This window comes from Podarcis erhardii (assembly GCF_964252035.2).
Source record: "Podarcis erhardii genome assembly, chromosome: 7".
NCBI classification, from domain to species: Eukaryota; Metazoa; Chordata; class Lepidosauria; order Squamata; family Lacertidae; genus Podarcis; species Podarcis erhardii.
Window position 1 is genome coordinate 44,402,813 of NC_138511.1, and position 26,287 is coordinate 44,429,099.

The following is a 26,287-nucleotide window of genomic DNA, read 5'->3' on the forward strand; positions in this document are numbered from 1 at the left end:
GCCCCGCAGTGGTAGTAGCAGGCGAAGCAGGCGGGCGACGCGAGGGGGCCTCCTTCAGCCCAGGCAGCTCCAGGCGACGCAACGCGGGACGCGCCCGGAGCTCCGACGAGGTTTCTCTTTGCCGACGGCGGCGCTTTCGCTTCTCGTCGCGGCGATGGGGCTCCCGCGGAGCTGCCTGCGGGCCCTCTTGTTTCTCCTCCTCGAGGTGAGTACCTAACTAAGCGGGTCCCCGAAGGACGGTGTCGGTAAACAGCAGATCCCGGGGAAGGAGAGCGGAGGGGCGCAGCAGTGCCTTGGGCGAGATGTTGTTCCTCGAGGGGAGGGGGGCACAGGGGCACGTTTCCCCTTCCCGCTTCCCTGAGGCTTCAGGTGCCTGACTGCCCCTCCGTTTGCCCCTCTCAGGTGGGGACTCTGCTAGCGGACCCGACGCAACCTTGCTCCGCTGGCTTCACCTCCAAAGTCTTCACCATCGAGGTGCCGGACGGAGACCTGCCCCGGGGACACGTTTTGGGCCAAGGTGAGAAGGCGGGGAGGGGGATACCGTCTGATGACTTTTCCGGACCTGGAAGAGGACTGGGGGCTTTGCGTGCTGGGCCAGGGGAGGCGATTGCACGATTTCGAGTATTTGTCTGAAGTGAGCCCCTCTTCGTGGCGTCTGGGCGCGCTCGCGTCCCTTTTTTGGGCTGTCCCTTCTTCTGCTCTTCCTCCAGCTTTGTTGCCCCCCGAGGTCTCCTGGCTGATCCTTTCCCTGTGCTGGTGTTTTCCCGTAGTATCGTTTATGGGGTGGGACGGGGGTGAGATCCATCTCGGCAGAGCGCCTCGAGGGCTCCGGTTTGAAGATTGCGACAGGGCAGGAGAGGCGCCTTCGACGGCTGCGACGGGCTTCTCCTGCAGCCCCGGGCGCCGCTTTTCTAATCCACGGGATTAGTCTTTTTTCCGACCCTTGCAAACTGGACTGCGGGCTGACCACTGCCTCTCCGACCCCGCCGTTTCTGAGAGCTACGAGTGGGGTTGGCAAGCGTCACTCGCCCGTGGCCTCTGGCCCTTGAGGTGGCCGCGCTCCGCCTGGCACGGCAGTACTGTTGGAGGTGTTCTGGAATGGGGGGGGGGGTCTGCTTCCTTCCTGCTTACTCTTGGTGAGATGCTTTGTCCCCAGCCATTCTGCATGATAATCCTGGGCTGATGGCCCTTGATGGGCACCTGGTTGGGCCTGGGGGGTGGGGTAGGGCTTATTCATGCGCAGCCATGTGCTCTCCCCTCCCCCGCCAGGTGCTTGTGAAGCTGTGCTGTCGGAGGGGGTCGGTGATGAGTTGGTTTTCCACAAGGTGTGGCTTGGAAATGACCAACTCAATGGAATGGAATTCCTGGCAAGGCAATAAAGGAACTTCAGTTGTTGTGGGTTGATTCCCATAACTCTTGAGACCCTCATTACCTAGCCCGTCTTCTGATAACCCCCCTCCCTCGTCTTGCCTTTTTGCAATTCAAATCCCAGCATAACCACGAATTGGTTGTTTTGGCATTAGCATATTCTCTTAATTTGCCCAACTTTCTCTCTAGTCCATTTTCCCCCCTTCCTTCTGTGCTTAAGACCCCCAAAGGTTGCTCATGAAATGCGCCCCGCCCCCCCGCCCCCCGCTGCCAGTTAACCTCAAAGCAGTTGGAGGTGCTTTGGTGGAAGTTGGCCAAAGGGTTTGCAATTCTGACATCTGAGGGAGAAATCCCCAATGTTGCTTGTATGCAGCAAAAACAATAATTACATTAATTTTTTTAAAAAATCAATTGTTTATTTCCCCAGGGATTCCACCCCCAATACATTATGAAAACTTGTATTCTGATACACCACAACTTGTACATCTTTAGAACACATTATTACATGATCCACAAATCAGTATAGATCTTTGGAACTGTTATTTGGTTTTCTGAAGAATTGTAAATGAAACAAAGCTCCATCATTCTACAGTTAAATTGTTTTACTGTTTTACTGTTTTCATAGGCACCACCAAATCCATTGCCTGAATAAGCTTCAGCCAAGTTTTGCCTCTTGGTATAAGCTTACAGTGGGACAAGGTGGAATTTGCTTCTATAGGGACTGAGGCTTATCATTACTCTTCATACTTATTGCTATCGTTAATAATAGTTACTTATATTGTAATTATCCTGTCTTCCTCCAAATAAGTTGTCCTGGCCAGTTGCCCCCCATTTTATCCTCTCAACACCTCTGTGAGGTTGATTGGCTAGGTTGATTGAGAGAGTGAAAAGTCCAAGCTCACCTAATGAGCTTGGCAGCTGAATGGGGATTTGAACCCAGGATTCCCCAGTCATCACTGCACCATTCCTGCTTCTCTGGCAGCTTTCCCAGAGGAGATTGTTGTGTCCTCAAGGCTGATCTCCCTGAGCCCCACTTGAATTCCTGTAACAAGGAGCAGATGGGCCTTTGCAGCCTTTGGGCCAACAGAACTGGGCTTGGCTGATATCCCACATTACGGCTTCCTCTGTTCCACCCACTGATGGATGAGAATGTTGTGCTCTTTCCTGAAGGTGGGTGCTACCTAAATTTCGTGATAGACCCCCCCTCAGGCACCTGCTGCATGATGCCATTGAAGTTCTCTGCATCCTCCTCCATCTTTCTTGAGGTCTGCTGCTCCAGATGATGTTGATAGGGGGCGGGGGGGGGGCAGGCAGGCTGGCCTAGCTGTTCAGCATGGCATCCTAATTGCCAGCAAATGTGTGTCTAGTTGTTTTGTGAAACAGGGACATTGTGCATGGAACAGAGGCTGGTCTGTCTCCTTTTCTCGGTCACCCCTGCCAGGAGCAGGAATCCGTTTAACTCTCTCTGTGCCAGTGACTTAACTCCCCCAGAGACCGAAACTGCCCCTTCTGCTGCAAGCAACCAGCTCTCCCTGCCTCCGCCTCCCCAAACAGAATTCCTTCCACCTGCCTTGGGGTTGGGAATGAAAGGCAGTAGCATGAGCAGTGAAAGAGTACTGGCACACTGGCCGTCCTCGCTCAGCAAGACCTTCCAGTGTTCGAAAGTGACCTGTTCACCCAGCCGTGGCCTAATCCAACCTGCACACAGTTTGCTGGCTGGCACCCAAAGCCAATTAAAAGGCCTTGCAATGCAAATGTTTGTGTCCTTTAGGTCAGAACCTGGGCTCCCTGCATAGTATGGTGGGAGGCTCTGTAGCCCCAGTTTCGAGTTCACAAAACTTTCATCTGATCTCCCCTCTGTATGGTTGGGAATTCTCGATTTGCCAGATTATGTGCCAGCTCAGTGCTAGAGCACAACGAGGAAATCCTGGCTGACTTAATCTCTCTAGATTGGCCTCTGTTTCTCTGCTGCCCCAGGGAGATGGTCCAAGTTGTATAGCATTATGATTTCATTGTTTGTTGCTCATGGTAGCCTCTGGAACTTGGAGGTGGAGGAAGTTTACAGCTCCTGAAAGTGTCTGTTACTCTCCAAAGTGCAACTTCCAGTCATATAGGGCAGGAATACCTCCTTATCCATGCCCAAGGTGTAACTTAAAGCCAGGGCTTGGCTATGATGCATACAAAGTAATTAGAGCTTTTGTTCATGTGCAGAGTACATTTTAATTTCAACTAAATAATTGCAGCATGTATATTTGAGACTCAGTAGCAAGACTTCCTGGCCGGTCAGTGTAGCTGCTATGCAATCTGTATGTTTCGGCTACAAATAGATTCCTCTTTATGCTTTTGCACTCTAAAGTCTTCTTTTGTATACTGGTGATGGTCATGATATCTTACCTGCTCCTTCACCCTAGGCTCCCAGGGTGGGTTACAGCAATTCAGTATTCAGTAAAGAGTTTTAAACAAACTACCAAGTTGGTCCTGGAATGTGTGTGTATGATGTCAAGGGCCAGGGTAAACTGATACCTGACGGAAACTCATCAGAACACTTTGAACACTTTGGCAGTTGCGAGTGGATTAGCTGAAATTACTGCAGCATCTCTCCGCCCTGCCCCGCCCCCCCCCCCCAGTTTTATCAAAGCTGTTATGCCGATTTGCCTTCTGTTGCAAACCTTCCTTCGAAGGTGGCTCTGTTCAGCCTTGTCCTCCATAGGACAAGGAACCTTGGTGGGTTCCTGGCTGTATTCCCTGCCCCTTCCAGAATTTGCCTGGTGTTTACTGAGTTGCTGAAGGAGGGTTTAATCTGCTGTAGCTGCAGCTCTCCTCACCTCTTTGCACAGCTTGACCTCCATAATGGAGGGGCCTTGAGATAAGAGCGCAGAGGGAGAGAGGGGGGAGGCAGAGGGAGAGAGGGGGGAGCGAATTCCATGCATGCTGGAAGAAAGGGGGAGGTCATGGTGGGGGGCAGGGCTGCACTGTAAGCTTGTTCCCCTGTTACCTGCTGTGAAGTGGGCCGAAAACTGCTTGCCCATGTGGGCACAGAAGGAGCCCCTGTGCCTTCTCTTCTTTCTCCCTTTGGGCTCAACATCAGCACCAAGGGCTTCCTGTGCCTCTGTCCCTCAAAGGCAAAACAAGCGTCTGCCCCTGCTGCCCGCTCAATGGAGGGCTGGAGTTGGAGCCCCAGTCCAGAGCTGAGTGAAGAAATATAAGAGGTTAATTGCTAACTCCTTCGTTCTTGTTGAGGTGTGGCTGGCCAGGGATTAACTGCTCCAGTGCCTGCACTGACTCAAAGACTGAGTTATGGCTTTGGGGGGCAGGTTGTAGGATGTGATGGGGCCCTGCCTGCCTCTTCAGCCCCTGCTGTGCGCTCTTAAGAGGCCCCAGCAGACCTTTTGGTTCCAGCCCTGCATGCGCGCGTGACCATTAGGAGCTGCCTTGCTTGTGGAAGGAGGCATGGCAACCCACTTGCTTTCCTCTGCTGCTGCCAAAGCCTCTTGGGGAAGGGAAGAAGGAAGCTATTTCCAGTAATGGCATACGGAGGGGTCTCTGCTAATGGCTTTGGGGCGCGTCAGATTCCACTAAGTGATGAGAGCTCAGAGATGGACTGAGATGGCTTTGACCTCCAAACCTTTCCATGCCTGATGTGCACAGAGTCGGAAGAGTCTGTTCTTTCCCAGCAGAAATGCCGGTGCTTGTTCCAGAGAGGTCACGGCTAAGCAGGCACATCTCTGCAGCCACAAATCTCCCTGCTGGGAGGAGGAACTGCAGTGGGAATTACCCACTGGTATTCCACACTAGTCCTACTCTGAGTGGACCCTTCAAAGTTAGTGGATGCAACAACTTAAGCAGGCTCATTGATTTCAGTTGGTCTCCTCTGAGTAGGACTTAGCTGAATGCAACTCATAGTCCTGAATGTCACTGTTGGCAATGGGTCTTTGCTCTGCATTTTAGGACCAGTACAGGGTGATTTTGATGTCTTGAGGTACTTTTAAAAGATAAGCAAATTTGTTATGGCACACAATTTTTTTGGTGTGTACAAATTTATTAATGAAGATAAAAGAAAAAGTGGAAAGGGGGGTTTAGGGGGGAACAACAGCAAACAAAAAAGGCGTCTCGAGTTGACAATACAAGAACCATCATACATCCATCTATCTTTACACATATAGCTCAGTACATATCATCCAAATGTCTCAAGTTCAGTTGCTGTTTATAAAACGTGCAAGGGCCTGGAGGCCTTCAGACTGTTGAGTAATAGATGGTATTTGTGTTTCCAGGCTTGTTATGGCATAGGTTTGTATGGAGGAAAGTCTGCTTGACCAGATGCATGGATGTGCTGTCACGCACATTTTCATCTGATTTATTGAATTCTGATCCTCAAGCACTTCTGCCATAACTGACTAGGGTGCCACAACACTACTTGTTTTTGCTGCAGCAGGCTTGACACACAGCTGCTACTTTTCTGGAACTTGGTACTTCTGTTCATGGGTTTCACACACAGTTGCTGATGGCATCATCGCACAGCTCTGTGGGTTCTCTGTGTTTTGTGCAGTGTTGCCTCCAGGGCTGGCCCCAAAACATTTTGCTGCCTGAGTCAAAGGACAAGATGGTGCCTCCTCTCATTCCAGGTGCCAGAAGCAACCAGATGGACACTTGAATCTTACTTCAGCAAGAGCAATGGGGCCATGTTCTCTACTGAGCTGCTCAGAGTGGCTGGGGCAACCATGTCAGATGGGTGGCATATAAATAATAAATTATTATATGACTGCAGTTGAAGACAGGAGGCTAGCCGAGGCAATGTAGTGCCAACCTCATAGAGCACACAGCTCTGCCCACTCAGCACCCATCAGCATTTACCGCCTGAGATGACTGTTTCCCTCTGCCTAACAGTAGGGCCAGTCCTGGCTGTTGCCATCAGTGGTTTGAAAGCTCTCTTGGAATATTAATGGCTTTCTCTAGTTCAATAAAGAAAGGAATTGTTTCATTTAGGGTCTCATTTCAGTTGTGGCTTTAGATACTCTCACTGATGGGGCATGACTCATGAGCCCTTCTGCTCTTCAGAGCCTCACGGTTGTTAATGGTGTCTGCTAATTACTGTAGGCTTTTCACTGTCTCCCAACAGGGCTTGTCAACAACAGTCAGATAAGTGTAGTTGCAAAAAGTCACTTGTATAATACTATCACTAATTGTCATCAGGGATTCTCTTGATCTCAGAGTCATTCTAGAGCTGTTCAAGCCCCTCTTGTACCCTCCAGATGTTTTGGGGGCTGCAGTTTCCCTCAGCCCCAGCCAGCATGCCTGTGTCATAGTTCTAAGGAGCTGGAAAGGACCAGGTTGGAGGAGGCTGTTGTAGTTTCTCTAGTAGTTTCCCTGCAGCACAACAAAGTGTGTGGCACCTTGAAGACTTAGCAGGCTTATTGTGGTGTCAGTTTCTATGGGTCAGGACCCACTTCTTTAGATTGTCTCAGCCTTTATACAACCAACCAATCACTGCATGCTGCAGATACCTTCTGCAGACACCATCTTCTTAGGAAGTCCATTCCACAGAATGTAGGAAGTGGGCCTTTAGTGTTGTGGCACATGCCCTCTGGAATCCTTTCCCCTTGAATAATAGACTGGCAAAGTCCCTGTTGTCTCTTCTGCACCTACTGAAGATTTTCCTCTTCTGACAAGAATTGTAAGTTGAGATCTTTTCTGAGCACCTTTGGGAAGAAGCTTGAGATATAAATTTAATTAATAAAAGAAGAATAAATAAGGTCAAATCTGGTGCAGCTGGTGCTTTCTTTGTTGGCTCTGCCTGTATACAGAGGGTAAGAGGTTCATAAGCTTCCATGGGCCATTCCACACCCCATCTCCTGCTTTGCATTTTGTTTCATTTCCTTATACAGTCTTACCTTGGTTTTCGAATGGAATCCATTCTGGAAGTGCATTTGACTTTCAAAAACGTTTGAAAACCAAGGTGCGGCTTCCGATTGGCTGCAGGAGCTTCCTGCACTCAATTGGAAGCCGTGTCGGGTGTTCAACTTCCAAAAAACGTTCACAAACCGGAACACTTACTTCTGGGTTTGCGGCGTTCAGGAGCCAAAATGTTCAAGTTACAAGGCGTTCGAGAACCAAGGTAGAACTGTGTTTATATCCTGCTTGCCTTTCCTTGTAAAACTAAAAGCTGTATCCACGGGCTTCCCATCCAGGCTCTGCTTAGCTTCAGCAAGGTGGTGGCCTCTGTGGTCAAGAACCTGCCTTGCATGCGGAAGGTCTCTGGCTCAACCCCCAGCAGCAACTCCAGGTAGAATTGTGATAAACTCCTGCCTGAAATGGTGGAGAGCTGCTGCCAGTTGGTGTAGACCAGGCATCCCCTACCTTTGGCCCTCCAGATGTTTTGGACTACAATTCCCATCATCCCTGACCACTGGTCCTTTTAGCTAGGAATCATGGGAGTTTGGGGCCAAAACATCTGGAGGGCCACAGGTTGAGGATGCCTGGTGTAGACAATCCTGAGCTAGATGGACTGTTGATTTGACATCGTGTAAGGTAGCTGCTACCTATGTTCCTCTGCAGCTTCAGCCCATACCCTGGGACAGCATGAGAGGGAAGCCAGCCTGCCCATCTCCTTTGACAGTCTTCATCCAGGTTCCATAATACAGGAGTAGGCAGACGCTGGATCTATTAGTAGATGTCTGGGGTCACTTGCCGTACATTGGCAAAGTGCTCTTGCTTCTTCCAGATGGTACAACAGCAGCAACTAAAAGCCTCTTTCTAAATTCGGCTGTCTTGAGGGAGGGGGTGGAAATGAGGAGGGAAGACAGGAGTTGGTTTTTGTGTGGAAAAAGCTTGAGACTCAGTTAAGGAACTGAAAACACATTCCTGGGCTGAGCATATGCACTCAGAAAAAGTGCCATTTACGCTTCAATCTGTTTGCTTACCCCACTGGTCCCCCCAGAAGGGGGAACCTGCTGTGGTTCTGGAGATGTTGTTGAGCTTCCGTCAGCTCCAGCCAGCATGACCAACGGTCAGGGCTGATGAGAGATGGGGTCCAACAATATCTGGAGAAAGGGCACCATCTCTGGACTATTTGACTTCAGTTGGTGGATCTTGGGTGTCTAGTTTAAACAATGAGAAAGGAACAAGAGTAGGGTCTAATGTAGCCTTCGTCAACCTGTGCCCTCCAGATGGTTTGGACTACAGCTCCCATCAGCCCCAACCAGCACGGATGGGAGTCATAGTCCACAGCATCTGGGGGGCACCAGGCTGCCAAAGGCTGGTCTAGAGTGGGCAGTGAAGCTCATCCCTGAAAGGGCATAGAGGAACTTCTCTGCAACAAGCTCAAATACTTATCCCTTCCTATGACTGACTCATAAGCCACATGATTGAAAGCAGGGGCTATAAAGAGGCAGTGAAACTGGTTTGGGCTTTTATGGAAAGTCTCAGGAAGTGCATCATGCATCTAATAGTGCCATCTAATAGTGCCACACAATTTCCTGGTGGGAAGGGCATATTTTCCCAGAATCCAGAGCCAAGGCCCTGGCCGCTGCTGCTGCTGCTGCTGCAGTCGATTTAGGGTGTGTTGCAGATGCCTGCACTGGTGACACCAGAATTAATGTGTTCGGAGGCTTTGCTAGTTGGCTGGAAACAAGAATATGGGGAGAGGCAGACTAATGTTTGAGGTGTGTGCACTGTCTCACCTTGTCCCCCCTCAACATTTGAAGCAAAGTGGGAGACATAGTAGTGGCATCCTGGTGGGATGGGGATTTTGACTTGTTGTTTATGGGGTTCTACTATTTTCCAAAACCTATGTTGTCTTTGTTTGGATCTGACCTTCCCGGAATTCAAAATGCTTCAATATTCTTGTCTTAAGTACAGGATGCAAAGCCCTTTTTAGCTAGGGAGCCAAATTCCCTTCTGGGCAACCTTCAGAGGGCCACATACCAGAGGTGGGCAGGGCCAGTGGTAAATGCTGGCAGATTAATTAATGAAAATTTCGCAGTGAGCTGGTTTTTTGCAGACACTCCTCTATCCTGTGTCCCATACCCAAGGCATTCACGGTCAGAGTTTTGCCAGCCAGGCAAAAATATTCAAGGAGGGTACAAAGCAGCGACAGTGATCTGAGGACAGTTCTGAGGGCCAGACAGAGGCCTGGGGCGGCACATTGGCCCTGGCCTGAGGTTCTCCAACCCTTCACCAAGATGTTGGAATACAGTTTGGCCAGGCGTGTGCGTGTACATGCAGTTGTACACACTAGAGCCTCCCTAATAGCTATCCAATTTCTATTTCTTGGAACTGGTGCAAAATATATTTTGTTCTCCTGTTGGCTGGACAATCAGGCTTCTCAGCTTGTCTATACTGATGCAAATGCTGCTGCTATCATTCCCTGACCATTATTTTTTGGGGGGCCTCCATATTATGAGCTGCAGCTGAAATATGAGGCCAGGACTGGGAGCAAAGTGGATGCTTTGTTGTTTGCATTGAGAAAATCCAGATAATTTGATGATGACAAGCAGCCCGCTTTGTGACTGGGAGTGGGTTCAGTCCTGAGCAAGAGGGGAGCTAAGCCACAGTGGGCTTCTGCTTCCAAGGCCAGTCAGTGGGATCTGTTCTGGCATGCACAGAGGGCTTGGCTGCTTGCTACATCAGCAGAGCAGAGTGCTCTAATCAGTCTGGACTAAGCCTGGATTTCTCCTGCTGCTGCTGTTGCTCTGGCCAATGCTGCTCAAACACCCCCTTGCTCTGCAGGGGCTGTGCAAGCAATTCAAGGTCCTCGAGTGCCAATCCATTAAAGGGCAAGCAAGACCCCTCCCATCCATTTGCAAGACTCTTGAATGCAGTTGAGATCTTTCGGTGTTTTCCTTCCTGGGCGATGGCTTATCAGCAGCACATTCCAGCTCTCCTCCTCCAAACTCTTGCCCCCTCAATTAGGAAACTTGTTTGCACATGTGCCGAGACAGGTCAAAGTTTGGCTGGCCCTGATAAGGGTTGCTGATGCTCAGGGGGGATCTAAATAACTTGGACTGTGAGCTGCTGATGGCCTGGAGGATCAGTCAGGGCCAAAATACCTCTCCTCTAGGGGTAAGATTTAATTCTTAATGCTATTGAGTGGAGCTTTTTCCTGCTAGGCTACGATCCAGGCTGACGCAGCCTCTTTTCCTTCTCCCTCTCCCTCCCTCCCCAACCCCCCAGTCCAGTTTGCAGACTGCCAGGGATGGAAGCTGGCCTCATACACAACAGAGGATGCCAACTTCCGGGTGCTGCCCAATGGGACGGTCCTGGTGCAGCGCCAAACGCAGCTCCATGGGCAAGAGACGACCTTCGCTGTGCATGCCTGGGATTCCACGGGTACCAGATCCTCCTCTGCCTTGGTGACTGTGCTGGTGCGGAACAAAGGCCCTCCTTCTCCAAAGGTAGTGTGCAAAGCAGCTGGCAGGGGCCTCTGGGGGAGTGCAGGTGGCAGGCACCATGGCAACCTTTGTCCTTTGAGAATGGCTGCTGTGGTGGAAACTATGCTAATAGGGAAGGCTGTACCTTTGCAGGTGGAATGCACCTCTCTGAGGAGGGGCTCCATTTGCCACAAGGAGGGAAACTCTTCCTGCTACAGAAATAACTCTGGATTTCCCCACAGCCTTCATTTGCTCTAGCTTCTAATTCTGTTGCTCTTGGGAGCTTCTTTTTTGGTGTTTTCAAAACTGGCTCCTTTTCTGGGTTTTTGCAGAGAATTTTGATGGGTACTTGCTCTCCAGAGGAGGACATTTGGGTTAGAATTGTACAGTGGTACCTCAGGTTACATACGCTTCAGGTTACAGACTCTGCTAACCCAGAAATAGTGCTTCAGGTTAAGAACTTTGCTTCAGGATGAGAACAGAAATTGTGCTCCGACGGCGTGGCAGCAGCAGGAGGCCCCATTAGCTAAAGTGGTGCTTCAGGTTAAGAACAATTTCAGGTTAAGTACGGACCTCTGGAACGAATTAAGTACTTAACCCGAGGTATCACTGTATATAGAATTCCTTATTCTGAAGCTGCCGGTAGGCTTAGCTGGGCCAGCTGCTACTGGCGGGGGCTGCTGTCAGCTGTTCTCAAAGCAACTGACAGCGACCTCCCCACACTGCTGGCCTTGCAGCCTGCAGTGCTAACAGACCTGCTACCTGCCTTCTTTCCTTGTTGATAGCTGGATAGGATATGAGTGCAGCCAAGGCACCAGAATAGCCCCTCTTGCTCTGCTCTGTTGTTTTTGCTCAGCCTTCCCCAACCTGTGGGCTCCCAGCTGCTGGAGCCGATGGCAGTCCACCCACACCTGGAGAGCAGCACCTGGTTTGGGAAGGCAGCTGCTGTTGCAGAGGTCTCTAAAACTCTTGGTCCCTTCTTACAGGAGGAGTTTGAGCCTGCCAGCCAAGCAGAAGTGCTGTATTTCTCCCCGGCAAAGCCTGGTTTGAAGAGGCAGAAGAGGGACTGGGTTATCCCTCCCATATCCGTTCCTGAAAATGAAAGGGGCCCGTTCCCTAAGAACCTTGTTCAGGTATGGCAGATTCCTGGGGGGGGGGTGTCTGTGGGCCTTGCCCCAGAGGTAACAAGGGCATATGGATTCATTCCCAGGGTATCTGTGCTTAATGCCCTTTTATAATACGTTGCTTGAGGCTGCAGGTGACTGAGCTTTTTGGATAGCGAAGGGTGCTCAGTCTTCCTGAACCAGCAGCCCTTTTCGGAAAGTGAGCATCCAGTGTTTTGTGCAGCATTTCCTATCTTTCTCTCCCTGCCTCAGATCAAATCCAACCGGGACAAAGAAACCAAGATCTTCTACAGTATCACCGGTCAGGGTGCAGATAGCCCTCCTGAAGGAGTCTTCATCATTGAGAAAGAGACAGGCTGGATGAAAGTGACTCAGCCGCTGGACAGGGAGAAGATTGACAAGTACCATGTAAGGGAACTCTTTGAACTAGCATCCAGGAGACCAGGGTTCAAATCCCCATTCAGATTTGAAGCACACTGAGTGACCTTGGGGCAGGCACTGCCTCTCACCCTAACCTACCTCACAGGGTTGTTGTGGGGTCTAAGTGAGATAGCGGGGAGCAGGGAGGGAAGAACCATATATATATATATATATATATATATATATATATATATATATAGTGGGATATAAATGTAATAAATAAATAAACCAGGCCCCCTGCTGGGTTTAAGTCTGTCTGCAGGCATTTAGGCTGGAAGGATGTTCCTCCCATCAAATTAGAAGCAGAGGAAGGAAACTTCCAGGCCACAGAAGTGCTTTAAATGTGGTTCTCCGTCTCCCTGCAGCTTTTATCCCATGCTGTGTCTGAGAACGGCAAGCCTGTGGAAGAGCCCATGGATATCGTCGTCAAAGTCACAGACCAAAATGACAACAGGCCTGAGTTTACCCAGGAGGTCTTCAGAGGGTCTGTCTTGGAAGGGGTGACACCTGGTAAGGAGGGGGAGGGGTTGGAAGAGGGAGCAAACGGCATCATGCAGGTGGGGGGGAGGGGCACCTCTGGGCTGGTTATGCACACGCCAGCCTGCACCTGTAATGGGATTGTTTGGAGGTATTTTATCGCTTGCGCATTTGCCACCCTGATCTCCTTTGGGATGAAGGGCATGGGAGATAGGTTTAATAAATAAGAAACAGTAGGATTTTGCTTGTGGTTGCTCCAACTTAAGCTCCCCTGCATGGCTTATCTGTCTTCTCCTATTTGCTATCTGGCTGCAACAGTGGGTGGACTTCCCCATGCTTTTAAAATTAAAATTAAAGCAAAATCTGGCACCACCACACATATAAATGTCTCTTCTAACTGGGAACTATAGCAATGCTTATTTCAATAAAGAAGAAAAAGTCCCCCTCTTGATAGATAAATCCAACATCCATTTTGCAAATTTATTAATTCTGTTGGCTTATTCATTTTGGCAGCAGATTATATTTCCAAAACTAAGCCTTGATTATACAGTGGACGGGTTTGACAATTTTCATTGGATTCTTATGGCTGAAGTGGAGATTTACATATACTTTAGTGGTTGATTATGCAAGTATGTGGTGGTATCAGATTTGAAAAGAGGCATCCTCATTCTACTTACCCAACTTGTTTCCATCCAGAAATTGTTGGACCACAGCTTGCATCACTCCTAACCATTGATCAAGCCTGCTGCGGCTAATGGGAGTTATAGTCCACCCACATCTGGAGGCAATCAAATAAGAGAAAACTGCCCTAAGGTGTTCAAAACGCCACCTGCTCTTTTGTTTTCTAAAATATAAGCAAGCCTTGCCATGTGCTTCTGAATCTCTCAATCTAGCACAGTAGCAGATTAGATGAGAGCCAGTGTGGTGTAGTGATTAAGAGCGGTAGTCTCGTAATCTGCGGAACCAGGTTCGCGTCTCTGCTCCTCCACATGCAGCTGCAGGGTGACCTTGGGCCAGTCACAGTTCTCTGAAGTCTCTCAGCCCCACTCACCTCACAGAGTGTTTGTTGTGGGGGAGGAAGGGAAAGGAGAATGTTAGCCGCTTTGAGACTCCTGAAGGGGAGTGAAAGGTGGGATATCAAATCCAAACTCTTCTTCTTCTTCTTCTTCTTAAATTGGTTATTGAAAACTAATTTCTTACTCCAGCCAATGACACTGTCCAGACCAAGAAGCCCTTGAAACAAAATATCCTGTCCAGGAGAAAAGGGACACTACGATTGGCTCAGACCCTTTTAAGCTTTTGGCATTTTGGGAGTTGTAATCCAAAAATGCCTAGAGGGCACCAGGTTGATGAACGATGGTGCAAGCTATGGGAGGGCTATAGCAGCGGGAGTAGAGCACCTATGTTGCAGGTGCAAGGAACCCCAGTTTCAAGCGGAAACAGTCATAGGCTCGATAGACAGATTTTGCTTGTCTTTAAGGCTGCTGCTTCATATGCTGGGCATTACATTCACTCTCTCCTTCCCCGTCCCGCCCCCTCCTTCTTCCTCTTCTCCCTCCTCCTCTGCCATCCCCTTTGGCACCAAACCAGGCACCTCCGTGATGCAGGTCACCGCTACTGATGCAGACGATGGCATAACACAACTCAACGGTGTCATTGCCTACTCCATTTTGAGCCAGGTTCCCGAGGTGCCCCACAAGCAGATGTTCGCCATCAACAAGGCAACAGGGGCCATCAGTGTGATTGCCAGTGGCCTGGACCGAGAGGTAAAAGGCCAGCACGGGGGGCGGGGAGCCATATAACTGGTGGAGTGGGTAATGGGCCTTGGCTGCCTGGGTGGAAAGGCAGCATCGCAGTAAGTACAGTGACTAGCTAAACTCTGGGATCTGCTGCCATAAGAGGTAGTGGCAGCCAACAATTTGGAATGGACAAATTTCTGGAGGGCTATATTCTTGTGATAGGGCATTATTTCTTGTGGTTCCCAGCAACTGGTTTTTGAAGTGGGGACAGAGTGCTGTTTTGCTCATGTCCTCCCAGTGGGGTTCCCAGAAGAGGCATCTGATTGGCCACTGTAGGGACAGGATGCTGGAGTAGATGGCCCTTTCCACTTTAGGGCTGTCTTTCTGTTCTGAAGTAAGTACTGCTGGAGCAGAGAAGAGTTTTAGCTCTAACCCTCTTCTCAAACCTCAGGAGTCCTTCCTCTTTGGAAAGCTGCAGGATCCTGGACATGCATTCATCTTCAGATGACTTGTAGGCCTAGTGGGGCCCAGGGAGGTCCGCTTTGCTATTCCCAGATTAGACACAAATCCAGTCAAGAGGTGTGGTTTCAAGGGTCTAGACCTGGTTTGCGTGTGTGAGAATGTCTGCAGTGGGTGGCGTACTTTTTCCACAGGCTACAGAGTGAAGGAAGAGACGCTTTTACTCAAATGGAGCCTTTGTCAATCCGTCACTAATACCAACCACAATACTTGCCTCTTCCAGAGAGTGAGCGAATACACACTGACCCTGCAAGCAGCAGACTTGGATGGCGATGGGTTAACTGGCACCGCAGTGGCTGTGATAGAAGTTGCAGATGTAAATGACAACGCACCAGAGTTCAAGGAGCCAACGGTAGCAATCCTGCATTCTTTGGAGCAACTACTGGGGGGGGGGCTTGTGGGGAGATGCACATGACATTGGGGTGTCTCAAGGGGTCAGACAATGCAGCAGCTCCTTTAAATGCTTAGGGTTTTGTAACTGTGTGCCGCTTATAGCAACCCCCATTGTTTTAGATCTTCCTGGTTGCAAAACGGCCTTTGGCTTGTGTGGGTCAGAAATTTCATCCCAAAGCCCCAACAGGATAGGCACACCCCTGGCTGCACAAATGATTCCAGCAGACTGAGGACTGCTGCTGACAAGGCCACTAGGAGTTTGCATACTAAGCTGAAGGGGTTGGGGACAGGTGGTTGGGTTGTGTAGTGCATGCATAATGGGGCTGTGCCTTGCAAGCAGAGAGGAGCATTTCCCACCAATCCGTGCAGCTAACTGGGTGGTTCCACTTCTCCTAGTACTCTGCAGAAGTACCAGAGAACGAAGCAGGGCTGGAGGTCGTGAGGCTGGCTGTGACTGACAAGGATGCGGTCGGCTCCCCAGCATGGCTTGCAGAGTACAGCATTGTGCAAGGCAATGAGGGGACTTCCTTCACCATCTCCACGGATCCAGAGACCAATGAAGGCATCTTGAAAACGGCTAAAGTAGGTGCTGGAATGTGTGTGCTTGTACACCTATTTTATTTAGGAATTTTTTTGTGCTGCTTAATCAACAAAGTATCATTTAAGCGGTTGGCAAAGAGTTGTACAAAATATTTATGGGTAGGGTGGGGGAATAAAAGCAGGCTTTAAAAACAGTACACATTATAAAATCAGAATATAGATAAAATCAACATTAAAAATATATACATAATAAAACAGCATGCCTGGATAAGCTTCCCTATGTGGAAAAGGTTTTAACAGATGTCAGAAACAGTCCAATTGAGGTGCCTGTTGGATATCAATGGGCAGGGAGTTCCAGAGAACAAATGCTGCCATTGTAAATGTGTGGAATAAATTTTTGTGACACTTGTAGAGCTGCCATTTCCCATGCTAGCACAAAAGAGAAAGCAGTCAGTAGAGTAGGGCTAGCATTAACAAAAACAACAACCCACTTTCTAGTTGGAAAACAGCATTTCATGATGGAGAGCAAGTATATATTTATTTGCATTTTCTTAATTTTGGGGGAATGGCTTTTGGGGCTATGGGACTAATAATAAAATGCTCAGGTGGACATAAAGATGGATCTGAGAGTTGAGTTGAAGAACCACCTCCTGATTCATTGCAAGTCCTCAGTAAATCTGTGCATTTAATCAAACATGAGGACTTAGGAACCTGTTAGGATGCTGAAGGAGCAATAGCAGCAATGCTGTAGCCCAGCTGTGCAAAACATCTGGTGGTTGGCAAAGGCTGCTGTTGCCTACAGCTGCTGTCCTTGCAGTAAGGTAGTTTGCCTAGTCCAAGAGACACACAGGGGGAGGGAAGCAGATGCCCTTGGCTCTAGTTCACAACAGCGGTTGCTGCAGTTGCCCTCCCTGGTTTTGCCACTCCTGCTTCAGCCCCAGCAAATGCCAGTTCCACATGTCTGGTTTTTTCCTGGTTTTTAGGGCTTGGACTTTGAAGCAAAGAAACAGTACCTGCTGCAAGTAGCTGTCACCAACCAGGCCCCTTTTGTGGTGAAGCTCCCAACCTCCACAGCTACTGTGATAATCAATGTGAAGGATGTGAATGAGGCCCCAGTCTTTGCACCTCCCATCCACAAGGCAGAGGTTTCAGAGGACATCCCAATAGGGCAGAAAGTCACTGCATACACGGCACAGGACCCAGATAAGATGCAATCCCAGAAAATCAAGTAAGCATTTCTGTTGCTGGTTGGCCAGGAGTTGAGCCTAGTGGGGTGAATAGTGTTAACAGCCAGGCAGCATTGGCTTAATGGCCCGATGAGAGGTGGGTGGAGATCAATGGTGCTGATCGCCGATAGCAAAAGCCACATCAGGCTGGGCTTTGTTGCTTCTAAACATTTCCATCTTCCAAAAACGGGATGTCCATCAATGCTCAGTGGCTCCGTCTTAATAAATGGAACCCTGGGTGCTTGAAAGGGAGGGCAGGAAATGCAGGGAAGGTAAAGTGATACCTCTTAATGGACCAGGATCAGGTTGGTGTTGAGAAATGTGCAAGTGCCGCAGAATGTAAGGAAAAGTCAGTCTTGAGTTTCAGAGCAGGCATGCAGGCTCCCTGGATCAATAGCAGCTGGTCAAATAAGGCTGCATTTTATCTGCTTTTGAGTTCAATGCAGCAAGCATATTGTTCTGAAGTCAAAGGCATGATGTTGGCCTGATCCAGAGAAAATATTGAAATCAAGATAAATTGCATTTTGAAAGATGTGTGTCTCGAGGGGTAGGGATTGTTTACCTTTCCCCCCTGGGGATGGGGCAAAAAACAGCGCTTACGAAATGCAAGTATGTTGCCCCACAACCCTTTTCTATGTGGCTCACTTGTGATGCATTGTTCTAAAAAAACAAAGGGGGGTATATATTTTAGATGGTTAAGATCCTTGTGCTCACAGAAAAACTGGGAGATCAGGGAGGAGGAGAAACTTGAGCCAGCTTTTCTGGCATGCTAAGTCTTCCACCTGCATCCCGAAACAGGACCCATCCTAACATTGCTGTAGCAAACAGTGTGTGTGAATTAGCCCCAAAGCTGAAATTCTCTGGGGCTTTCTTGCTGGCATGCCTTATAAGACACATTCCTCCTTTTGTGGTCTTTTGGGATTTAAACGTGTTCTCTCCTGCCAGGTACTCTATGGGGAATGACCCGGCTGACTGGCTGGCCATCCACCCGGAAAACGGCATCATCACAGCCAAGAGCAGCCTGGACCGGGAGTCCCACTTTGTCAAGAATGACACCTACATGGCCATTGTGCTGGCGGAGGATGATGGTAAGCTCTGTGTGGTAGGAGGGACGAGCCCCCTGCCCTGGGTCACCATCTCTTGTGGGGGAAGGGAATCAAAGGACTCTTTGTTGGCCTGTGCATCAGCTGCCTGGGAGCTTCCCATGTGAGGGGCACGTGGCTATGGAGCTGCAGCCTCCTCACAGCCTGTCACGAGAAACCACATCCCAGACCTTGGCTGTTTATCTGCTTAGGAAGTGGAGACAAGGGCAGAGGCGGGTGCAACCCAGACCTTCTGAAGAGACAAATCAGGGGTCCCGGACAGCCTCCTGCTGGCTGACTAGGATGGGAGTAAGATGCAGCCACAGGCCACAGTGGATGGCAGTGGGGAAGAGGAGGAAAATGTTCATTCACATATTACCCGGGACACCTCTTGCCCCTTCCCCACCCCACCCCACGTTCTGCTTCTCTTGAGAAGAACAGTGTTGGGGATGATACACACAACACCACAGCCACAACTCTTACTATGCAAAAGTCTCACATTCTGTGCTTAAAAAAAAAAAAGTAGGCTAATAAGCCACATTGTGCAGATTAATGCTGAATTAAGCATGCTCTTCTCAACATTGCATACATTTTGAACAGGGTTTAATGCTCTTCAAAAGCCAAAGCAAATGGAATATATAAGCTGGTGGCAGTTTGAGCATCAGTCTTACATAAAAAGCCTATTTGACTTGACATACTTAAGCATGTTTTACTTCAAGAAATCATACACAACACAGATCCTCAGAATAAATTACATTAATGCAGATAGTTGGTACAAGCCTGATTGTTTTGCACATGTCCTCATTCTGTGCGTTCTGAACTTGCTCTTTGTAATTGGTGAGATTCTGGACTCCTTTATGCTTTGTTCTGTTTTGTTTTTGCAAAGAGCAACTCTTGGGAGCAGGAAGCCATGAGAGAGGGTCTGTAGCTATACAGGACCCGAAGTTCCATCATTTTCATGCTGGAGTGTAAGGGGACACTGTCAGCCTTTATTAAGGCCTATCTCTGACCATATCCATTAGAAAAGTTCTGAAACCTGTGGACATAATTTGAATGCCGGGCTCCTGGCATTCTCTGCAGGATTGTGTCTGGGAAGGTGTGGCAAGTGAGTCTGGGCCAGACTATAGCCCTGCCTCTTCCTCATTCATCTCTGTTTCTAAAGCCACCTTCTTTCCATCCTGCTCCAAACAGGAACCCCTCCAGCAACTGGGACGGGCACCCTCCTGTTGACCCTGCTAGATGTGAACGACAATGGCCCCGAACCCGACCGGCGGGAGATCATCGTCTGCAACAGCAAGCCAGTGCCCCAAATGTTGCGCATCCTGGACAAGGACCTTCCCCCCAACACCTCCCCGTTCCGTGCAGAGCTTCTCCACAACTCGGAAGAAAATTGGGCTGTTGAGATGGACAGCAAAGGTGGGGTGAGCAGTGGGGAGGAAATGGGGTGCCCTTCCAGAATAGCTGTCCATGGTCTGTGCTGGAACAGGAATCTTCTCTCCTTTGGCAGCAATGCCCAAGTGACTCCCTCTTCTTAGTTCTCCCTTCTCTCCTCCCCACTTTCCCCACAAGGTCTTAGCCAGCCAGAGATGGTTATTCCCTATTCCCTTTGGGACTTAGGAATATCCCAGGGAAGCCAGTTGCCCTGGCTGGGGTGAGCTCCCCTGTCTGCACATGCTTGGAAATCCTTTTTCTAAGACAGTCTACTTGGGTAAGGTCCTACACTGTGTATGGCCGTCATTCCTTTTCAGCAGGTGCAGCTGAAGAGAATTCATTAGCTGAGTGTTAACGGAATGCTTCTTTCGGTGGCCATAATCCATTCCCAATGAGCCGACTCTGTTCCTGTTTCATTGCACTTATGCTCTGGTTGTTCCTTTTGCAGGAGAAACAGCAACCCTGACACTGTTGCAGCCCTTGAAGCAAGAGACGTACAAAGTTTACCTCCAACTCTTTGACAACCAGAACATGGAGCGGCTGACGGTCCTCACAGCAACTGTCTGTGATTGTGAGGGGCATACAGAAGGGTGCCCGGGTCCTCAGGGGACTGGCATTGAGGCTCCCATCATCTTAGCCATCCTGGGAGCCATTTTGGCTGTGCTGAGTAAGTGTGCAGGTCACTGTCCTTCTGTCTCTGTGGATAGAGTGGGGGAGTGAAACCTTGGAGGGCAACTCCTTATACCAGAGGTTTTCAACCTTTTTGAGTCCATGGCTCCCTTGACCATTTTTTCTGAGGCACCCCTGTGGGGCTTAGGAGCCCGGTTGTGTCACCCCTTGCCTGCCAAGCTGGCAGCATCTCATCCTTCTTCGAACATGCTCCTTTGTGGAGTGTTCCCTCAGCCTCCTCTCCTCAGGAGTCCTCTGGGCAGTTGCTGATCTCTGAGCTGATCCCCTGCCCCATAAAGAGAGGTGCCTTATTACACTGCCCTACAGGGGCCTGGGAAGCACTTTCTGGCTAGCCCCAGAGGCAGAGACGCCTGCTTCCAGTAGAATCTCAGTTCACCCTTCCAAAACCTATTGCCCTCTCTTTTGGACTCAACTCCCATCAGCTCCAGCTTCATATAGCCATGCTGACTGGGACTGATGGGAGTTGTAGTCCAAAACACCAGGAGGGGGCACCAGACAGGGAAAGGTTTGCTCCTCTGACATGAGTGCAGAAGCACCTGCTAAGATGCTGTGCTGAGTCTCTGTTTCTCTCCCAGTTATCCTGCTGCTGCTGCTGCTCTTTGTGCGAAGGAGGAAAGTGGTGAAGGAGCCTTTGCTGCTCCCAGAAGAAGATACCCGGGACAACATTTTCTACTATGGTGAAGAGGGAGGTGGCGAGGAAGACCAGGTGGGTGCCCCTTTGGCTCTATCCAAGTAAAAGGGACATGAGGCAATTGAGGAGGTGTCTTCTGTAAATGATGTGCTGTGTTGCAAATGTCTGATGGCGCTATAGTATCCTCAATACGTGCAATGCCCCCAAAAGACTCTCCTCCCAGAGATAAGCATGGTCTTTTGCTGAAAAACATGTTCCATCCTGTACAGCTGTCCATCCTCTACAGCCCACAATGGGTCAGGTGGTGTTGTGACCTGGTCTTCATCCTCTCCAAATGTCTTCCCCATTTTGTTCCAGTACCTCCAGTTGCCTACCATCAACATCTAAATGGCAAGGAAGGGGATGCAGCTTCCTTGCCCTGTTGTATTCTGCAGTTTTCAAGCTGCAGAGCCTCTGCATCATCTTTTCTCTCTCCTCTTCTCCCCCTTCCTCCGAAAGGACTATGACCTCAGCCAGCTCCACAGGGGCCTGGATGCTCGTCCAGAAGTCGTCCTCAGGAACGATGTCCTGCCCACCCTTCTGCCAGCTCCACAGTACCGCCCGCGCCCTGCAAACCCAGATGAAATTGGCAACTTCATCCATGAGGTAAGGTTGGAGGAGAAGGGTGCTGAAAGGGAACGCTGGTTGGCAATCTGCTGCACATTCCAATGTTGTTGGACTCCAGCTCCCAGCACCCAGCCAGTATGGCCAGTGGCCAAGGATGGCGAGTTGTAGGGAGAGCTACAGGTCTGCCACCCCACAAGCAAATGGCTAAAGCCAGCCAGATGGGCGGGGTATAAATAATAAATAATAAAATTATTATTATTATTAGTAGTAGTAGTAGTAGTAGTAGTTTCAACCCCTAAATAGTTTCTAGAAGTCTGTCCTTTCAGTTTGGTACCATTGAAATTGACGGGCAGCAGCTTTTTCCGGTTTCCCAGCTGTGCTGCTGGAGACTCTGCAATCCACAGATGACTAAGACTGATTTTACATACTGATTTTATACCCCACATCTTTCACATGAATGTTTGTTCATTCAGAAATAACTATCCACTCTACCAGCTTGCAATGTTTATTTCTTGAGAGAACTGCAGTCTGAGAAAAAGTTTTCCTGCACAGTTGGTTCTTAGCTCTGGTGTAAAATGTGAAATTCCTCTTGACCCTCAGAGATATAACTGGCTGTTCTATACAGCTCAGACTATTATTATTAAGAATCACATTCCATGAGGCATCCCAAAGCTATTTAGAATATACTGAAAACATATATAAAACTATTACATCTATAAAGGCAGCTTCTCCCCTTGCTCCTGCAGAACCTGAAGGCGGCAGACACGGACCCCACGGCGCCCCCCTATGACTCCCTGCTTGTGTTTGATTACGAGGGCAGTGGCTCCGAGGCCGGCTCCCTCAGTTCCCTCAATTCCTCCAGCTCTGACCAGGACCAGGATTACGATTACTTGAATGACTGGGGCAGCCGCTTCAAGAAGCTGGCAGACATGTACGGCGGGGGCGTCGACGACTAAGAGCCATGGGTGGACTTTTGCAGCCCAGAGACTGGGTGGTCGTGGCTGGCTCTCACCCCTGCCGTTGGGGATCTCTGCAAGAACCACATGCTCCTCTTTCCCAGCAAAGCCTCCCTTGCATTGCACCGGCTCCTGCCCGAATGCCAAACACACTGCATCTCCTCCTTGGGTCCTTGGTGGCAACACCTGAAGCCCTGAGAAGGACCCAGCAGCTTCCTGGCAGAGTGTCTGGCTTCCTCTGAACTCACAGGCTGCCTTCATGAATGTGCCTGCGAAGACCTTCTAGCCAGATGAGTGATGCTGTACGTTACCTGCCTCCGAGTGCCTCTTGATGAAAGCGTCATCCCTTGCCAGGGAACCCGTCAGCATTCAGGGAGGTCTGCAATCTATACCCTGGTTCCAAGAGAGGGCGTGTGTCAGATGATGCCCAGTTCTCGCTGCTGGAGCTGATGTGTGTTCCACCCATATTCATTTGGTGTCCCCGTACGAGATGCATGGATGGACTGTGGGATGGGGCAGGTGTGGTGCATGGGGATGTAGTAGCTGTGTGTGTGATGTAGTGGAGCAGCCCTGCCCAGACTCCTGCGATCAGCTGGGGCACCTGCTCCCCACTGGCTCAGTCCCCAAAGTGCCAGCAGTCCTCTTAGAAACTCTTGGCTGCTTTTTTTTTTTTAATACGCATCTCCTAAGTGCTCCTAGGTCAGTTCTTTCCTACTTTTAGGTACGAAATAGACTTGGTGTTAAGCTAAAGGGTTGGACAATCAGGGTGTAAAGTTTTAATAAAGGATTTTCTTTTTTAAACATGGGTGTTTTCTCTGAGCCTGCCTGGGGTGTGTGATGGGAGAGCATCAAGAGTTGCTCAGGGATGTCACGGGGCACCAGAGCCTACCTAAAATGTATCCAGGGGGAAAACAAACCCTCCAGCCTATGTCTGTCCAGATGTTTTGGTCTACAACTCCCATCAGCCCCAGCTATGAGGGGCTGACCCTCTAATCAGTGTTTCCCACCCACCTCTCTCATCCTCACTTTCTCTGCACCCAACTGCATTCTACTCATGTAAAAACACGTTGATTTCCGGACCATCCGCGGGCCAGATTTAAAAGGCGATTGGTCCGGATCCGGCCCCCGGGCCTTAGATTGCCTACCCATGTTCTATAGCCTTCTTGTGATCTCTTCCCAGGCCATCCCTGACTGGATCTTCACAAACTCTCAGCCTTGCTTCCCCTGCCTTCTCCCTTGGCCTCCCTAGGAGGCCTGTCTTTTTTAACAGTTGCTGCTGTGTTTTTGTCCTTGTTAAACCTCTCCTGAGGGAGCTGGCAGGAAAGGGCTGCCAGGGTTGCACAGCTGCTCTGGGGAGGAGGCGCTGCACAGGGCTGGGGGGGTGCAGGTGTCTTCCTTGGCACTGGTGCAGCTGCATACACCACCCTGCCTTGCAGAAACCCTGTGGGAGACCCAGGCTGACACTATCCCCCCTCCCCAGGGGCAACCATCTGCCTCCAGCACATTCCTGGACAACAGTCTCCTCTGGAAGCTCAGCTATCTGTTGAAACCTGAGTCCCTCTTTGAAGGGTGGGGGAGTAGCTAGGCTGAAAAGACCTTGCCCACTCACTCCTTTTACTTTGCCCCTTCTCAAGTATTACTTGCTTCAGGGCCCCTTGGCTTGCTGTCAGTCCCCATACTCACCCAACAGGTTTTTCTTGCTCCAAACACCTCCCCTCCCCACATCCTTTCCCTTTTAAGTTACTTATATGGGTGACTGCAAGCCTGAGGGCAGAGCCAAATGCCAGGGGGTGCTGCTGTTGCTGCTAGATTGACAAGCAGAGAAGGAAGGGGGTGCCTAGAGAGGGAAGGTGGATACATGGGTGCAGTTAGCTGATTGTGGCCCTGGGCAAACAATCTCTTTTCTAATACAGTGGTACCTCGGGTAACAGACGCTTCAGGTTAGACGCTTCTGGTTACAGACTCCGCTAACCCAGAAATAGTACCTCGGGTTAAGAACTTTGCTTCAGGATGAGAACAGAAATCGCGCAGCGGCGGCAGCAGGCCCCATTAGCTAAAGTGGTGCTTCAGGTTAAGAACAGCTTCAGGTTAAGAACAAACCTCCAGAACGAATTAAGTTCTTAACCTGAGGTACCACTGTAGTGAATGTTCTCACATTTGCAGGGGGGGGTTAGGTTTATTTATTTATTTATTTATTTATTTATTTAAGCCTTGGGGAGCAGCTAAAAGCAACACCTCCATGAGCACTGACTGAGTGTGGCTGCTTAGTAGCCATGGAGTGCAGAGTCAGCCACAAAGCTCACTGGGTGTCCTTGGGCCCAGTCACTCTCACTTAGCCTAACCTACCTCACATGGTGGTTATGAGGATGAAATGTTTAGGGGGGTTGGGGAAAACCCAATATGCTACTTTGAGCTCATTGGTGGGATATAAATGACATAATTTAAAATATATCTATTTAACTTCAGTTTTTACACCCCAGTCCTCACCATCTTGTAGTGGAGTGCTTTCAAGACAAACGTGTCAGGAAGTGAGATGGATAACTTTTATTAGAATCACATCAAGTAGCGGTATATCCAGTGCTTTCTTTCTGGGGGGATGCAGGGGTACGCATATTCCTAAACATTTTGTGAATCTTCATATTTTTGTCCATTTACTGTGTTTATTTTTTCCGATTTAAACTATAAAATGGTGGTTTTCTTGAGTCAAAATGAGAGTATCCCTAAACTTTTTTTTTTTTTAAAAAAAAGCACTATCTATTTACACAAACCTGATAGGCAAACAATGTTTGTGAATGACAAGCACGGCGCATCTTGGGTAAATGAGTGCACAAAGTCGATAGTCCTTTAGTGAAACAGTAGGTATGCGTTTCGGTAATACCTAAGTGTATATGTATTTTGTTTTTCTAGCTTGATCAAAATAATTATTTCATAACAGGAAGATAGTTAAGAGCTTCAGGGGCGGGCGCCTGGCTGTCGTCGCCCTCCAGAATTTGGCGCCTGGGTGCCCCGCACCCCTGGGTAAAGATGGCCCTGTCTAGAAATAATAATAATAATAATAATAATAGATTTTATTTATATCCCGCCCTCCCCAGCCGAAGCCGGGCTCAGGGCGGCTAACAACAATCATGTGACATGAAGGCTGGCAACATTCACCCAGCTGTATGGGAATCCTTTGCAGATGACAGCAGTGCCTGGAGACAGACAGGTTGTGTATCCACAGCAGTGACCAGAGGAGAAATGACCACTGGGAGGAGTGCAGCAAGAAGGAATGCCATGATGCAGCTGTAACAGTGAAACCTGACACCTTCATCTGCAGCTGGGGAACAACTAACAACTGTGGCCTTCTAGATACTGTTGGACTGCTACCTCCCAGCAGCCTGCCTGGCCAGTGGTCAGGGATGATGGGAGCTGGAGTCCAGCAGCATCTGGAGGGCACCAGATGTTCCTTGTCCTTAACCTACACTGTCAACACACACACCAAAGTTTAGTGACCATACTGAGGTAACAAAAAGAGGTGTCGCCTGAGCAAAGAGGTGAAGAAAGGAGGTTCCTGGGCAGAGCAGCCTACAGACCAGGGGTTCTTGGTTGAACATGTTTGCTAAATAAATTAAGGATCTTATGGCAATGGGCAAAGTAATCCTATGATCTCATTAAGCTGGCACCAGAGTTATGCCACTGCACAATCCAGGAGGCAAGAACAACAGAATACAGTGGTACCTT

General features: G+C 49.4%; 1 protein-coding gene across 1 annotated transcript; it reads left to right on the top strand.

Moving 5' to 3' along the window:
* Window positions 1–23,368, top strand: LOC309347672 (B-cadherin-like). Its single transcript, XM_081872384.1, has 16 exons — window positions 1–205; window positions 403–517; window positions 10,537–10,757; window positions 11,720–11,866; window positions 12,110–12,265; window positions 12,643–12,787; window positions 14,345–14,520; window positions 15,236–15,364; window positions 15,802–15,987; window positions 16,929–17,173; window positions 18,117–18,259; window positions 19,445–19,669; window positions 20,133–20,351; window positions 20,950–21,080; window positions 21,504–21,650; window positions 22,358–23,368. Exons 1-16 carry the CDS (start codon window positions 155–157, stop codon window positions 22,565–22,567), a joined length of 2,646 nt encoding a protein of 881 aa, XP_081728510.1. The 5' UTR covers window positions 1–154; the 3' UTR covers window positions 22,568–23,368.
* Window positions 23,369–26,287: the final 2,919 nt, after the last annotated feature.